The 16,830-nt window shown below is 50.0% G+C and overlaps 1 protein-coding gene across 3 annotated transcripts; it reads right to left on the bottom strand.

Moving 5' to 3' along the window:
• Nucleotides 1–11,959: 11,959 nt before the first annotated feature.
• Nucleotides 11,960–16,557, bottom strand: MYC (MYC proto-oncogene, bHLH transcription factor). Of its 3 annotated transcripts, none has more exons than XM_028533929.2 (3): nucleotides 16,203–16,557; nucleotides 13,898–14,666; nucleotides 11,960–12,820 (listed from the first exon to the last, which is right to left on the bottom strand). In XM_028533929.2, exons 2-3 carry the CDS (start codon nucleotides 14,652–14,654, stop codon nucleotides 12,261–12,263), a joined length of 1,317 nt encoding a protein of 438 aa, XP_028389730.1. In that variant the 5' UTR covers nucleotides 14,655–14,666; nucleotides 16,203–16,557; the 3' UTR covers nucleotides 11,960–12,260. The 3 variants fall into 3 exon arrangements, with proteins under 3 accessions (XP_028389730.1, XP_028389731.1, XP_035887313.1); XM_028533930.2 differs by having other exon boundaries at nucleotides 13,898–14,663; XM_036031420.1 differs by lacking the exon at nucleotides 16,203–16,557 and adding an exon at nucleotides 14,871–15,006.
• Nucleotides 16,558–16,830: the final 273 nt, after the last annotated feature.

Below are 16,830 nucleotides of genomic sequence, written 5' to 3'. Positions count from 1 at the left end.
GAGAACATACTTAACAGCTTCTTATTCATTTACGCATTCATACCACAGTTTTTACTGAGCATCTTCTGTATGCCAGGCACAGTGGGGAACAATAAGGAACACATGGTTTTTATCTGCAAAATATTGGCAGCGTGAAAAAGGCCACCAGCTCCAAGAAGTACATGGTCCCTGGGATGAAGAATCAACCACACTTCCAGTTCAGGTCTGACCCCATCAGCGCTGACCTGCATGTATTCCCTTTAGTGGGTGTTCATCTAGCCTCCCTGTTGTCTCCCTTTGGATCACAGCGGATTTGGAAGGATTTAGATTTTGTCAAATCTAAAATCAGCTCCCCCTAGCAAGAATAAAGAAGCAGTAGTTGAGTTTGACCCCAGGCACGGGGATGCAGAGACGAATGAATCCAGTCCCTGTTTCCGGGAGCTCAGAGTCTGGAAGAGAACATTACAATTTATTGTGGTCAGTGCAAGGTCAAGGTCAAGGTCACCTCGACTCTACAGCTTCCCAAGCTGGGGTACAGATACCAGTAGAGAAATATGACATAATTTTAGGTGGCACACGTATTTTTAGTGGGAATAAATTATGTCAGTGTATTTTTAGTGAGCATGAGGAAGAAAATATATACCTGACATCTCAGTCTCGTGTTCAATGTTTCCATTTCCATCCATTCATTCATTCATTCATTCATTCAACAAATACATAATGATGGTTACTCTGTTCTAGCCTCTGAGTATCCAGAAAAGAACAAACAGCCGAAAAAAATCCCTGTTCTCATAGAATTTGCATTAAGCTCAAATAAATGATTTAAATGTTAAAATGAGGTGATTTGAAGAAGGCACAGATATGCCAGCCCTGCTGCTTATTCAATGGGTGAGCTTAGACCCATTTCTTCATCACTTCTTTGTGCCTCAGTGTTCTTATCTGCAAAATAGCAATAACAATAGTAGTTTTTTCACTAGGGTTTTTCTGGCCCTTGTGTAAGTTGACAGCGTGAAGTGCACGCGGTGGCTGGAATACAGGAAGCCCCATGTAAGTGCTTGCCCATTTTTCTTTTTTTTTAAGCCCAGGATAAACATGTTGAAAATGAAGCCCTTATTCAGTCCTGGGAAGCTCTGCCTCAGACATCTTCCCCGAAACAGCAGGAGGCCTAGTGACAGCGCCTATTTCTAGGCTCCGCCCCAGAGTCCCGACTCAGCAGACTTGGGGCAGGACCCAAGCCCCTCCCTCTCGTCACCCTGGGAGAGAATCATCAACCGTCAGGGGCTGATTCAGGGTTCAGATAAGGACTCCTGCAGGGTGCGGTCAGCTGCAGAAACTCCGTCCTGGGTGCTGTGGTGCCCCGGAGGCCGGCGTAGTTGGGTTCAGGGGAAGGTGTTCTGCAGAGACAACAGCAGGTGCAAAGAGGCAGAATAGAACAGGTTTGCTCACGAAAGCGCAAGAAGTTTACCGGGGTTGGGGTGTCCGGTATGTGAGGTTGTTGGTTGACTCTGATTGAGGACACACTGTAGCTTGTCACCCCCAGCCCTTGGAGCATGCTGAATCAAGTTCCCTGGAAACCTGCCAACAAGGAGTTGTTTTTTTTTTTTTTTTGCATTGTGAGAAGTTTGCATTTTAAGGCTTAAGTTATTGCACCCAGAAGCCCAAAGCAGCTGCTAGGAGAAAAACTGATTCCAAGAGAATTTTTTTTATCACGATCTGCAGGCTGTCACTTTGTCTGCAGGGTTCCCTTTTAGCAGCAACCCCCTACCCACAATGATTTCAGAGGAGACAGGGAAGTGGGAAGAGTCTGTTTCCACCCTTTAAAGAAAATGACAGCTCTTACTCAATGGCCTTAAATGTTTTCTGGAAGCTTGGCTGGGAAGCTGTGCGGCGAAATAGAATCACCCAGGGCCCCTTTCATACCCTGGAATGTGACGAAGAGAAAGTACGATGGAATCTGATGGACAGGTTCAAATTCTGACTCCACCTTGACCTAGCTGCATGACCTTGGGCAAAGCACCCAGTTGCTCAGGACCTCAGTAGTCCCATCTGTTTGGTGGGAATGATGTCAAGAATAAGCGACACGGTGTGCGCCAAGGGGTTGGCGCGCTGCCTGGCACAAACTGAGAGCTCATTAAGTGACAACTTGCTATGAATTTTTAATCAGAAAAAAGTGAACCAGCATCCAGAAACTAAAGAAAGAGGAAGACACAGGCGGCACTTACAAGGGGGAAATTTTTCACTTGGACTTCTGCAGAATAAAAAAAAAATCGGAAGGGTGTGTGGCTAAGGGAGGGTATTTGAGTAAGGGCTGAGAGTTTAGTTCAGCTTTCAGGGGGATGCTGATGGCCTTGCACCCTGAAAGCACAGAGTAAAGTATTGCTTGGATGGGGCAAGGGAAACAGAGGCAGCTGAGTGAGATGGGGGTTCCTCACCTCAAGAATGCACGGGTGTTTACACACAGCTCCCCTGAGTGCTTGTCAGCCCGGCCATTTGTGGCTGGGAGGAGGAAGGAAAGAGAAAAGACAATGAGGGTGGTAAGGCAGCGGGAAGAGAAAGCCATGCGAAAGGGGAAGGAAGATGCTTGGGAGTGGCTTGCTGTGCAGGGGGCTGGAAGCACAGAGAGCTGAGCTCATGGCTGCCCTCGCTCAGGTCTGCTCCATGAGCGGCACCAACCAGGATCACAGAGGGCCTACTGTGTGCATCCCCATGTTAGGCACTGAGGGCAGAGGGAGTCTACGCACAGATCTATGCGGATAGATAAATGTACTTACCCTTCTGCACTGGACTCAGTCATGTCGCTCACAATTCGTGTCTGCCAGGAAACTCAGGGCGTGACCTTGTTTGCACATAGGATTTTTGCAGATGGAGTTAGTTTAGGATGAGGCCATCCTGGTTCAGAGTGGGTCTTACATGCAATGACTGGTACCCTCCTAATAAGAGGAAGAGGAGACACAGAAATACATACAAACACAGGGAAGAAAGCCGTGTGAAGACACGGCAGAGGCTGGAGTGATTCGTATACAAGCCAAATAATGCCAAGGACTTCCGGCCTCGCCAGAAGCTGGGAAGAGGTGAAGACGGACCTCCTTCCAAAGGAGCGTGGACCTGCCAACACCTGTGAGAATACATTTCTGTTGTTATAAGCCACTCAGTTTGGGGTGATTTGCTGTGGCAGCCCTTGGAGGCTAACACGCCATGCTAAGAGAAACATGGAATGCAGGCACTCCTCATTTGCAAGGTACCGTGACAACAGAAACTTGTCCGTATAAGAATCACGTCCTCACTTTGCATACTCTGGCTAACCAAGGTCTAGTTTCAGTTATCATGGAACCTCGCAAAGAAGGACTTCCTGAACACACACACACACACACACACACGGCCCTGGAAAAGCACAGACAGCTTATAATCAGAGAATGATTAATGAAGAGCGGTGCGAGGTGAGTAATAGAAGATTTCGGAGCTGCAGAACTGACTGCCATTCATGGGGAAAGACACCCCAGTACAAGCGAGTATTGATCGCAGTTTTGAAAGGCTGGAAGGGTGTGGCCACTCAGAAAAGTCCTATGGGGAGAGGCTGGGTGCCTCCAGCATTTCTCGCAGGGCTGCAGTTCTGACACCACCATTCATTTGCTCTGAGGTCTCGCTCTCCCTGAGGCTAAGGGTCCCCACCTGAAACAGGGTGGTCGAACACCCCAGTGGGCCTGAGGACACCCAGACCCAGTCATTCACAGAAATCCAGCAGCACCCTTGACTTCCTGAGGTGTCTTGGCTCATTTTCTACATTTCCAGTATACAATTCTTCATTAAATATTCTCAAACAACAACTTGTCAAAAGATTCTGATCCTTGCCTCTGCGATCTCAGGGGGCAGGGTCTCTGACTGAGAACCCCTTGGACAGGGTGTGTCTCCAGATGAATCCAGCGCAGCGTTTTAGAGCAAAACAAACTGGGTTATACCTGAGGCCCACCAGCTAGTAGCTATGGGACCTTGACATGTCATTGTCCACACCTCCATCTCTGAAGGCCGCTTTTTAACTTACTGTCACGGAGCTAATAATAGTGCATGCCCCATACATAGAATCGCTGAGGTGGTTAAATGGTACGTGTGATACTCTCGTAACAACACCTGCCACAAAATAATGATTTCTCAAATGGAGTTTTCATTTGTTCTTTTTTAAAGCTAAGACTTACGTGTAAACTGTGTCAAGTTTATTTGGGTCTGATAGGAGGAAGTTTCACTAGACGCTGAGAGTGGAGACACAGCAGCATCCAGACATCGACTCTCAGGTTGGTTGGCGGGCCTGAAGCTCCATACAAATTATCCCTAAAGGTAGATAATCAAAGAACAAAATAGGCAGCCTCCGAGACCGTGAAATGCGACTCAGATGTTACGGCCTAGGACTTGATAGTATTTCTAGGACTTGTGATGGCTTCTAGTTTCTGTCTCTTTGCCGTCTGGGGGGGAAGGTGGTGGTTGTCTCGCCCCCAGAACAAGGCAGTGTGATATTGTGGCACAGACTCGAAGAATGCTCAGTCAGTCATTCAGGGCTTTTTAGCTGCAAGAAATAGAAACACCCACTGGCTAATTGAACCCTACACTGCATTTTCTAGGACACTGGAGAGTTCCCAGAACCGACGAAGGTCTGGGCAGCCAGGGCTGAGACAGGCCTGGCACAGGTCACCCCAACTGTCTGGAGAGCTGACAACTCAGTCTCACCGGGGATGGTGACGAGAAAGAACGTGCATGCACCTCGAATGTTCTATCCTTCTGTCACTCCAATTAAGTCTCTAAGTCCTGGGAGAGAAATCAGCAAGACTGCCCAGAGGGGCTAACGGGAAGTTCCAAAAGGAGGTGGGGGTACCTTAGCCAGCGAGAAGGAAAGGAAGCCTGCAGCCCCAAAGCCCTCGGGGCTCCCTAAAAGTGGGCCTAAAGCCTCGAATGACAATCCCAACCTGCTCCTGAATGTCTGTATGCTATGTCCACAGCCTTTCCTCTGCCTGGACCTCAGCATGTTCATTTGCAAAATGAGCCCCTCATGATGCGAGGGGCCTCTCCATCCAGAATGTTCTCTAATCCCTGGTGGCTCCCACTGCCCTGCTCTCCCACTCACTCACGTTTGAACCTCCCACCCTGACAGTCACAAGTGACTGATTTCCTCAGGTCGGACACGAGTTTCTAAAAACAGCTGGTGAAAGAGGCCTGCTGGAGGTATTTTATGGCGATTTTTCAAGTTTATTGTGGAAAAGGCAGCCGCCTCGATGCCTGGGCAGGAGATTTGTGAGATGAGGGAAATGACAGCCCAGGTTGTTAGGAAGAGATGGGGGGTCTGGTGAACCCAGATTCGGAAGCCTGTCTGTCCTTGGGAACTCAGGTGTCCGTCAGGGGCCAGGGCACAGAGCCTCTGGCTGCATTCTTGGCGCTGGGTTGCCACAGGCCTCGGGGAGGCCCCCAGGCTCCCGGAATGTGTCTGTAGGGCTTTACCTGGGGCCTTCCCATGTCACAGAGCTCAGTTTGTTCCAAGTTCAAAGCAGCTGAAACAGCCTTGAGAATGTCAGTATGGGGGCAGCAGGGTAGGGGTGAGCGATGGGGAAAAAAGGCAGGACAATGTCACTGAACAACGATACATTGAAAAAAATGTTGGTATCAGAGTAGCCCACGGTATATCTTAAATTTGTACAAGATGACCTGTCAGATTTATTCAGTAAATATTTTTAAAATGTCAGACTGGTACAAATCATGGTTTTTGAGGCTTCAGAACATTCTAAAAGATCATAGCGGTCTGATAGGGCAGGTAAGGAACTGGGCTTGGCTTGGATTCCCTCTCTTCCACATCTTCATGGAGCAACCCTGGGCGATTTACTTAATGTTTTTCTGAGTCCCTTGTCTCATCTGTAAAATGGTCAGAATCATGGTTACCTATTCAGCTGGTTGTCAGAAGATTCAAGGGGAAAATGCATGTGAAGTACTTCGCACAGTACAAGGCCCGTAGAAAATACTTGATAAATATCAGTGTTGTTATGCTTAGTTTTATTATTCCCATGATCTCTCAGTTGGAAAGAAGGTAATATTTACAATTACTTGGTCTGACCTTACCGATCCATGTAGCTGACAAAGGTATGGAATGCAGTGGGGACAGACAATGGCCGTGCAGAGAGCACTGGGCATCCTAATCTCCGTACTGTGACTTTTGCCTTGGCCACAACCCAAGGCTACGGGTTGGTGCCACTGTGATCAGTGGGTTCGGACAAACCCGGTAGGAATGATGTAAGCTTTCCCACTGCAGAGCCTGTCTTTAATGGGTCCCAACCATTTATTGTCTTTAAAATAACTTTTTAAAATTTATTAATTGATTTTAGAGAGGAAAAGAGAGAGAGAAAGAGAGATCGTTTTGTTGTTCCACTTATTTATGCACTCACTGGTTGCTTCTTCTGCTATGTGCTGTGACTGGGGGTTGAACCCACAACCTTGGCACATGGGGATGATGCTCTAACCAACCGAGCTACCGAGCCAGGGCCCGACCCCTTTCTTGAGGCCCCTCGGTGGTCTGGCTTGGGGCCCACCCTGAGGGTGTTCTTCTCTTTTCCTTCCTGCTCCTTCTCCTCTGTTTTGCTCTGGCTTCCCCGAGCCAGTCTTTCTGTCTCCCACACCAGGTCTCAGGCCCTTCGGTTTGACTGACTCCTGCCCATTCTCCGTGTCTGGGTCGGACACCTTCCCTGAGGTCCTAGGCTGTCCGATGACCCCATTCGACTTGCTTTTCCTCACCCCACTGCTTTAGGTCCTTCAGTTTAGTTAACTGTTTGTGTAAATACTTTTTCAATGTCACCAGAGAAGTTGGAGCAAAAAGACCTGGGTGTCAGTATGTGGGGGGACCTTGAAGGTGTAGGATGTCTTTGGGCTTCACCTGCAGGGCTGCAGGACCCTGATGGAAGGTTTTAAGCAGGGGGAAGGCATGCTCCCCTCTGTGGTTCAGACAGATCCCTGGGTGGCAGTGATGGGGAGAGCAGTGGTGCTGGAGTTTTTTCAAGCTGTCAGGGCCCAGCTCCTGAGATTCTGATTCAGAGGGGCAGTGGTAGCCACCCCTTGTCTGCCGAGGGTGTGTTCTGAGGCCTCCGGTGGGTGCCTGAAACCACAGATAACACCCAACTTTCACCTTTTCTCTTAGAGGAAGCAATTGCCAGCGTCTCTTTGGTGTAACCAAATTCCCGGCATCACTACTCATGACGTTTGGGCCCTTTATTAAGTCAAATGATGGTGTTTTGAACACAAGCACTGTGATACCATGACAGCCAATCTGATAACCTAGCCGGCTAAGTGACTAATGGGTGGGGATTGCAGCGTGGATCTGCTGGAAGAAGGGATGACTCATGTCCCTGTTAGGACAGTGAGATTTTATCACGCTGCTCGGAATGGTGAGTGAGCAACGTAAAACTTATCAATTATTTATTTCTTTTTTTTTTTCGTTTCGTATTTTGGGGTCACAGTTGACCACAGGTCACTGAAACTGTGGCAATGGAAACCTTCAGACTGCTGCATGTGTTTGTCATTGTAACAAATTCACAGGTGACATTGGTGCTGGAGATCCAGGAATTGCTCTGTGGGAACTTCTGGTAAAGGTATTGCAGGAAGGCAGGGGGCTGGGGGAATGTTTAGGCAGCTGTTTCAAGTACAAGATTGAATGAAGCGAATGGAGAGGGACCCTCCCGGGTTGACGGGGCTGCTGTCCCGCTGGGGAGGAAGCGTAGCCGGGAAGACGTTGCCGTGTTGCTTAGTCCCATGCACCATTCCCCGCACTTCCTGTTGCGCCTCTTGCTGCTTTTGACACCTCGGATGGGACTTCCTTCCTTTGGTTAGGCCACTTTCTCCTAGCTTGTCTCCATCCCACTGACACTGTTTTTTCCTTCGTTCCTCTTCCAGCATTTCCCAGGCTCCAATCCCGGTTCATTTTCCCTGGGGGGAAATTGGGGTTGGGGGTCTTCAGCAGCCCTCAGAACCTCAACTCTCTCCTGCTACATAGTAAACACTCAAAAGTGTAAAATAACTTAGAGTCCAACTGCTGATTTTCTCTGTTCCTCAGTGGTCCACAGGTCTAGGACCTTATCTGTTGCCTTTATCTTAATATCTCTTCCCAGAACAGAGTGGCCACATAGTAGGTGCTCAATAAATATTTATGAACAAATGGATAATTCCTTCACCATTTCGTTAGCTCTGTAAATGCAGGCAAATTACTTAATCTCTCCAAGTTTCAAACTCTTTATGTGGACAATGGGATTAGAAATATAATTGACCTCCTAAGAGTTGCTTTGAGGACAAAATAAGATAATGCATGTAAAGTGTTTAGCCCATAGTAAACATTGTCTACTATTACTGTAGTTTTTATTGTTGGTCCTTGGGTGACTTTGGGAGAGCTATTGAATTTGTCTGAACTTCATTATTGTCCTTTTCCACAATTACTCTCCTGCTGGGCTGTTGTGAGGGTAAGGCAGACAGTAGGTGTGTAATAAAGGCTAATTGTCTCTCCCCAAGCTGTCCCCTTCCCTACCCCTAGAGACCCCTGACTGCACGGGAGTGTTTTATCTCCTGATGGGCTGACAGGGTGACAATGGGTAGAAAGTGCTGGGGGTTGTGGCTGAGCTCCCAGGCATTATTTAGAAACAAAGAACATTCCTTTTAACCTGGTAAGATCTACATCCCATTAACACTTGTTCTCTTTAACTGTGTCTTCCTAAAAAGATTAGCGTAGGCTGATAGGGAAAGAGAGAAAATTAAAAACAAAATGTGAAATCAACTCAGTCATTGAGAGTCACTTCAGACCAGGTTGGCAAAGCAAACATTCTTGGATATTTCTTCTAAATTTGGAGCTAGTCTGAATTCTCCCCAGGAGGGTCTAGAAGAGAGAAAGATTATTGCCTCAGCTTTCATGGTGGGTGGTAGAGTCTTTTTTGTTTTACTCTGTTTTTTTCTAAATGGCTCCCTGTTCTCATCCTGTTAGCTTGTTTCTGCCCTCCTCTGAAATAGGCCTGTTGTGGTCTGTAACCTCGAAGGAGGAGCCTTTTGTAAAACTACCAGTGCCTTTGTAGCGTTGGGGGACACCCGTCAGCATTTTCTAGCCCAAGTGTTATTTATTGTTATTTATTGTTATAGGGAAGAATATTTCAGGCCTTAGCATGCCTACTACAAAATTATTATCGACGGAGCCAATCATAGGGTATTGCAAACCAACCCCAGAAAACCCCCGAACACATTGTTTTCGTCCTCTTTCCCGAGCTTTTGCGCCAGAGTTTGTCTTCAAGACCAGCTGAGAACTCTACATACACATCCCAGCTGTGAGGAACCCAAGCGTTAGCCTGGGATTGTGAACATTCTGTTCATTTAAACATTTGATAAGTTTTATAATCTGGGTTTCCTATTTTGCTTCCAAATGGAAGCATGGAATAACATTTCCTTCCTCTTTACACATTCCATCCCTAAAAACCCCCACCCCAGGAATCCTGTAGGAGGGGCCCGTAATCCCTGCAGACCCCTAGGTAAAAGCCACACTCACTATCAGCTTATTCCTTCTGGTGTAGTCCAGCTGAATTGCATGCTCCTCCCCCTCCCTCTCCAATTCTTGTTTTTCGTTTTTTAAGTCTACAAAATAGATTACACAATGGCATAGACTCTGGGGACTCTCTAGATTGGCTCTGGGGGCCCGTTTGGGTCGGGGTCAAGATCAGCCTGACTTTATGGGAAGACTGTTCCTTGGCTACCTAAACCCAAGATGAGAGCCAAAGGGGTTTTTGGAATGGTGCCCCTTGCAACCCCACGGCCAGGCTCTGCATCCCTGAAGTTGTTTCCTGAACCTCTGGAATGGGGAGTTGTTTTCCTAGTGAGGAACACTCTGGTGTTTTGTGGGCTTGCCCGGATTTAGTGATTCCAACTAACACCTTCTTGGCTTTCCAAGTGAGTCACTGCAGGGCTGCTGCCCAGCCACAAAAGGGCAAAGAGCGAACTATTTGAGACGGCCCCTGCCATACCGTGACACTGCGAACCACACAGCTTCTGTGGATTCCACCTGCCTTTGACTTTAGGGTACAGGGTGGGACAACTTGAAGCACTTAGAACCCAACATAAAAGATCAAGAAAAAGACATAAAGGGCTTGATTAAATTATTGTAGGGGCCAGAGCCAAAGACGGTAATTACCTATTGATTTATGGGCGGTGGTGGATTAAAATCCCGTAGAGGACAGAAATCTGAAGATCTCCTGTGAGGCTGAGACAATGAGATAATTAGAAGAGCGAGAGTAGCTTCCTTTTCCCTATGTGGTCCATGTTCAAGCTTCTGGCTCAGGCTGTAGGTTTTCAAAGGCTCCTAATGAATAATATCTACACTCAAAAATGCCTTTTCATGTTCCAGGGATGAGCATGTGTCATAATTGTCCATGTGTGAAAGAGGTTGGGAGTCTGTTGTTTTCAAAATAATGACTCACACGACAAAGAGTAATTATACTTTATTTTATGACCTGAACAGTAGCAGTTCTAAACTGGCTGCTTCCCCAGAGCAACTGGCGAATCTCAATGAGTGGCTAAGGTAGGAGGCAATACGAGTTCTGGACGTCTCAACGTGAAAGGAAAAACTAAGCAATGACCTACAGAGTAACACAAACAATGGGGACCTGACGTCCGACAGGGCCTGCCTGTTGAAATGAAAGACACGGAACCCACGAGATGGGAGGCTCCTGTTCACACGAGTGGAGCATCAATTCCGTCTGGCCTCTTTGCGAAGTGGTGGAGCAGTTTAAGAGCGGGTCGCCTGGGTTTGAATCCCAGCTCTACTCTTCGTTGTCGGTGGAGCTTGGCCACATGGATGAGACTTTCTGTGCCTCAGTTTCCCTTTCTATTGTGAGGAAATCAACAGCACCTCCTCCTTCACGGGGTTGCTGTGGTGTTGGCTAAGGAAAATACTTAGAGGGATGCCTGGCTCCCAGGTAGTAGGGTATGGTTAGGACACAGCAGTCCTCTGGGCCCTCAACCCAAAGCCTTCTTGATCCCCACGTTTTCGGATAAGCCAAGACAGGAGTGAAGAGTTGAGTGTTTTTCAGCAAAGGTGGGACTTGGATGCTTGGATCCTTTTTATCATCGGTGCAGCCTCAGAGAAGGCACATCACCCCTCTGAACTTCTGTTATTGCCTTGCTTGTAAAATTAAGGGTAGCAGCCTGCCTCCCAGAGCTTCTCTGGGGCTTACGAGATAACCGGTGCAGAGGGTCTGGCAGCTGGTAGGATTGGGCAAGCAGCGAACTGCGGTTTCTACTCTTCTTCCCCCATCTACTCTTTCACTGGGCAGAGGCCTGGGTGTGCATGGAGTCGGGGAATGACACGGGTTAACAAAAGATAGAGGGTTTCTTCTTCATTCTCCTCCCCACCCCCCAGACCTCAACCCACCCACACCCCTTGTATGCTTAACTGCTATCTGTAATCTCTAGCACCCCCTGTGCCTCTGTCTGCCTCACCCAGCTGCCAGCTCACTGCTCTTCCATTCTTTCAAGTATCAACTCTGGCCCTGCTGGCCTTTTATCACTGACCTCCAGGAAGCATCTTATAACCCTGATACGTTAAAGGCCTTAAGGCCCCCAGACCCATTTTAACAAAGCCCTTGTCCTCTAGTAAATAACTTCTTTTCCCATCTTTGTAACTCCCTCCTTCAAGGGCCAAATTCTGTTAATTTGTCATTGATGAAAAAGAGAATGAAACAAAGGAAGAAACAAAACACTCACAAACTTAAGATTTGGCTCCATTATATATTTGCCAGATATTTTATTTTTTTCTAAAAACAATAAAAAAAATCAATTTTAAAAAGGAAAATGTATTTAAATAAAAAATTATGGTTTATAATACACATACAAGTTTGTAATCTTGTATAACTACTTATAAACGTTTTATTAAAGTTATTTACATTTGAGGGACATATTTACAAAGGAAATTTTAACATTTCTTTTTAAAAAACAATTCTTAAATACAAATTTGTTAAAGGGCAGGGGGGAAAGAAAAGATGGCAAGCATAAAAAAGGTTCTTTTATGCCCAATGTTCCATTTGAGGCAGTTTACATTATGGCCACGCCTTTCAGTCCTAAGACCCAGCCACGGTTGTGCGGTTGCACTATACCATGCATGTGGAATAAAAAAAAAAAGTTCAGACATAATAAATTCTGCCTTTTTGTCAGAAGGAACCTTTTTCCTCACTTTCTCTTAGCAACAACTGAGAAGTCATAAGCGATTCTAGTTCCTCCCTCCAATAGGTCAACCTTTATGCACAAGAGTTCCGTAGCTGTTCGAGTTTGTGTTTCAACTGTTCCCGTCGTTTCCGAAATACGTCCTTTTCCGAAATGAGCTTTTGCTCCTCTGCTTGGATGGCCAGGATGTAGGCGGTGGCTTTTTTAAGGATGACTACCTTGGGGGCTTTTTCGTTGTTTTCCAACTCCGGGATCTGGTCGCGCAGGGCGAAAAAGCTGCGTTTCAGCTCGTTCCTCCTCTGGCGCTCCAGGACGTTGTGTGTCCGCCTCTTGTCGTTCTCCTCCGTGTCCGAGGACCTGGGGCTGGAGCATTTGCGGTTGTTGCTGATCTGTTTCAGGACTCTGCCACTGTCCAACTTGGCCCTCTTGGCGGGAGGGTAGTCCTTCCTCGTGGATGGGGGTGCCGCGTAATTGTGCTGATGGGTAGACACGTGGCATCTCTTAAGGACCAGTGGGCTGTGAGGAGGTTTGCTGTGACTTCCGGTGGAGGGTGACCCCGATTCTGACCTTTTGGCAGGGGGCTGCCTCTTTTCCACAGAGACAACATCAATTTCCTCGTCTTCCTGTTCTTCCTCTTTAAGAAAGGAAATAGAAATCACCCGGTTAGCAACATTTCCTTAACTTATCAATGACTACATTAAACTAATGCTCTATAAAATATAAGACATTATTATAGGAGGAAGGACCCTGGCACAAAATTAACCAATCACTCTGGCTCTTCCCCCCACGAAGGCAGAAGGACAGCTGGATTTATGGCACAGGCCAGAAAATTACAATTTACCAGGATACAATATCGATGCCAGTTCTTACCTAAGACTTAATGAGGCTTTGGACACACCCAAAGCACATCCCATTCCCAAGCACCTCCTATTTTTAAGGGACTTTACCAAGAACCCTTCAGATGTTGCAAAGGATAGCTGCAAGTTTCTTGGTAAGACTTTAGCAACTCCCTACTTTACTGGAAGTGCAGGGGGGGAAAGAAAAACATCTTGCAGCTTTGCCAAAGTCCTAGGAGGTGGGGGAAGGAAGAAAAGTCCAATTTTGGAAAGAATTTGCTTGTAAGTTTTTGAGAGAGGGTGAAGAGAGCCTAACCTCCCAGCTCCCTCGCTCAGGCACTTGCACTTGTTTGCAGCCTCCGGGCTGGAGGCTTCCCTGCCCTGCCCCTGTCCACAGCCCCCCTTCCGTGTGGCAGACCCGCAGTGGGTCCCATTCCAACACTTCTCAAAAAGGAAGAGGGAGGTACTTCCTTCTCTCAAAGAGATCCATCCTCCCTTAATCTCACCCGCCCTACTCCCTTCCCCGTAGAGCAATTAAAATGCTTCAGAAAGGTAAGAGGGAATGGATTAAGTTGCAAGATAAATCAGGAAGATTTAAAATCCAAAGGAAATTCCTAAGGGGTGGGAAGGTAAGGAAGGCGCTGGCTACTAGGGCGGTCCTAAGGGGAAGGGGTGGGAGGGAAGAGTCAAGCCCAGCGCTTCTGGGGCGCTGGAGTTTGCAGATCGCTCCAGATCAGCGATTTCTTCCCCAAACACAAGTAAAGAGAAAAGACGGTGTCAAATGAAGTGGCCAGCAGAATCAGCGGCCAATGAGAGTAAGAAAGAAAAAAAGACAGCCAGCCCGCCCGTCCCCCTTTGTCAGGGGTCCAGCTTACCAGAGTCGCTGCTGGTGGTGGGTGGTGTGTCTTCGTGGTGGGCCAGGGGCTCGGGGGTGGCCCGTGGGGAGGAGGAAGCAGAGGAGAGCAGCGAGTCCGAGGACGGAGAGAAGGCGGTGGAGTCAGGGGAGGCGCAGGGCTTGGGCGAGCTGCTGTCGTTGAGGGGGTAGGGGAAGACCACGGAGGGGTCGATGCATTCGGAGGCTGCGGCGCTCAGGTCCTGCAGGTACAGGCTGGAGGTGGAGCAGGCGCCGTGCCCTCGGGCGGGGCTCCGGCTGCCGCCGTCCTTCCGCGCCGCCTGGTAGGAGGCCAGCTTCTCGGAGACGAGCTTGGCGGCGGCCGAGAAGCCGCTCCACATACAGTCCTGGATGATGATGTTTTTGATGAACGTCTCGTCGTCCGGGTCGCAGATGAAGCTCTGGTTCACCATGTCTCCTCCCAGCAGCTCGGTGACCATCTCCAGCTGGTCTGCGGTGGAAAAGCTGCCACCGCCGCCGTCATCCACATCCCTCGGGGAGAAGGATGCGAACGCAACGTAGGAGGGCGAGCAGAGCCCGGAGCGGCGGCTGGGCGACAGGGGCGGGGTGGGCAGCAGCTCGAACTTCTTCCAGATATCTTCACTGGGCGCGGGGGGCTGCAGCTCGCTCTGCTGCTGTTGGTGGTAGAAGTTCTCTTCCTCGTCGCAGAAAAAGTAGGGCTGCATCGAGTCGTAGTCGAGGTCGTAGTTCCTGCTGGCGAAGCTGACGTTGAGGGGCATCGCGGCAGCCTGCTGAAGGGGGCACACAAAGGGGGCAATTACTAAGTTAAGGGGGGTCTAGGTGGTGGTGCGCCTCAACCCTGCGCAGCGCGCGCCACAAGCACGAACCACTCCCCTTCCAGCGGTATCCCCAAAATGGGCCAGTGGCGAGAAGGGCGGGTGCCCAAAGGACACCCCTTAACCCCCTTATTGGGACCTCCTATCTCGGACACATACTTGGTGAGCCAGCCGCGGAGCGCCAGCGGGACTTCGGTCCCCCAGGAGCCCAGAGCGCAAAGCCTAGGACTCGGCGCCGCCGCAGCAGCAGCAGCCGCCGCAGAGCAATCGAAATCCGCTTTGGCCTCGAAAAGAGGCCGGGAGAGGCGCTGCGGCGGGAGCGGCTGCGCCCCTTCTCGCTCGCACCCTCTCCGCGCTCCTTTCCCCGCGGGCGCCACCGCCCCTCCCAGCGTCCTTCTCCATCCCCACCCTTACGGCGCCCCCTCTCGTCTTTGCCGGCTTTTCTTCTTTTTCCTCGCCGGCTGGGGCGGCGAGTTCAGCCCCGGCCCTTAACACCCCCCTCCCCAAATAAAAGGGGGGGTATTGGAGAATAATAGGGGCACCTCCCTTCAACACCCAATACGGCTACGCAACTGCGCCAGAGCCCCAGCTGCGATTCCGCGCCCGGAGCGGGGGCGCCCTTCCCTTCACCCGCGTAGGATAGCAGCTGTTCTGAAAAAGCCCGGAGCCCGGCTCCCGGAGGTTCCCTCCACATCTAAGGGGCGCGGGGACACCGAGGCGGCGCGGGAGCCAAGGCTGAGCGCGGAGATTTGCCTTAGTTTTTTTCCTAAATCAAGGAATCCAGGAGGTTCGGACACATCCCTGCTCCAGCCTTCCCTCTCCGCCTCCCTGCCCCTCTGCAATACCAAGTCCTAACACCTCGGTACACCAAGGTCTTTTAATTATACTCTTCTTTTTAGAAGCCAAATACCAACTTCTGAAAAGAAGCAGGGGACGGATTGGAAACGCCAGAGGAACCGGCGGGTGCGCCGCGCCGCAGTCTCTCGGGCTGTCAGGAATGCGGTCAAAAAAGCTGAAATTTAAATGTCCTTTCGGAGACTAGGGAGAAGTCGGAGGCTGCGCGAGTTCTCCAGATCACACCGAAGGATACGCAGTCCTTCCTCCTAGGAGCTCAAGATGCAAAGGTCTTTCTGCCCAGCACGAAGCATAGCGACCCCTCCCTCCCTCCCACCCCCCTCCCCCGGAAAAAGCCTCAAAGCAATTAATGCAATAAAAGCAGGCATGTCCAACCGGCCGGACTCGGCGTCAATATCCATCGGCAAAAATCTCCAAAGGCTTGTTTGAAATACGCATTCCCGTTTTCTCTTGCATTCCACGCTCCCATCTTGATCAGGCACTGTACCCCACCCCGAACTACCCCAACTACTCTGCTAAGTGTCAACAGTACAGGATTGGGAGAAAAGACACCCCAAATCCGGGTATGGGACTCATCGCGTCCATAAAGCGGCAGGGAAATAAATAAGTAAAAGACACATGGATCTGGGTGCTTACCGGGTTTCCCACTCTCCGAAGGAAATCCAGCGTCCAAAGGCGGCCACGGGCGCCTTTCAGGGGAGCGGGTCGTCGTCCGCGGCGGGGAGAAGGGGCTCCGCAAATAGGCACAAGAGCCTCTCCGCGTCCGCAGAGCGCGTCCCTCTCGGCTGTTGTATAAGTTCCAGGGAGAAAGTGCCCGCCCGCTGCAAGGGGCAAAGTTTCCTGGATGGGGCGAGGGTTGCGGATCGCCGGCAGGGGTCGGCTGGAAGGGCCGAGAGGAGGTGGCTGGGCCGGAGGCGGAGGAGCCCCCCTTTCACTCCGATCTCCCAGCCCCGGGCGCTCCAAGCGCGACCAGACTCGCCCGGCTCGCTCGGCTCACCCCGGCGGGTCCGCCCGCTCGCTCCCTCTGCCTCTCGTTGGTATTACTACAGCAAGTCAGATAAGCCCTGCTTATATCGGTTCCTTCTGCCGGTCCTTTTCCCGCCAAGCCTCGGACTAGCCCTGCCCTTCGCGAGGCGGGGATGGGGGGGCGGGTGGGAGGGTAGGAAGGCGGCAGGCGCGACGCGTGAAAGGCGATGGTAGCCGCAGCAGCCGCCGCCGCGAGAAGCGCAGCTGGGGGGTCCTGCGGCTCGCAGACCCTCGCCTA

The sequence above is a fragment of the Phyllostomus discolor genome, chromosome 7, assembly GCF_004126475.2.
Source record: "Phyllostomus discolor isolate MPI-MPIP mPhyDis1 chromosome 7, mPhyDis1.pri.v3, whole genome shotgun sequence".
NCBI lineage: Eukaryota > Metazoa > Chordata > Mammalia > Chiroptera > Phyllostomidae > Phyllostomus > Phyllostomus discolor.
Note: the sequence above shows the minus strand (reverse complement) of the source record. Positions and strands in the feature narration are given on the sequence as shown.

What these genes read in the sequence shown, in the direction of transcription:
- MYC (XM_028533929.2), bottom strand. Translation starts at nt 14,654, where the DNA reads ATGCCCCTCAACGTCAGCTTCGCCAGCAGGAACTACGACCTCGACTAC. An exon ending in CACCACCAGCAGCGACTCTG is followed by an intron (nt 12,821 to 13,897) that starts GTAAGCTGGACC and finishes CCTTTCTTAAAG; the next exon opens with AGGAAGAACAGGAAGACGAG.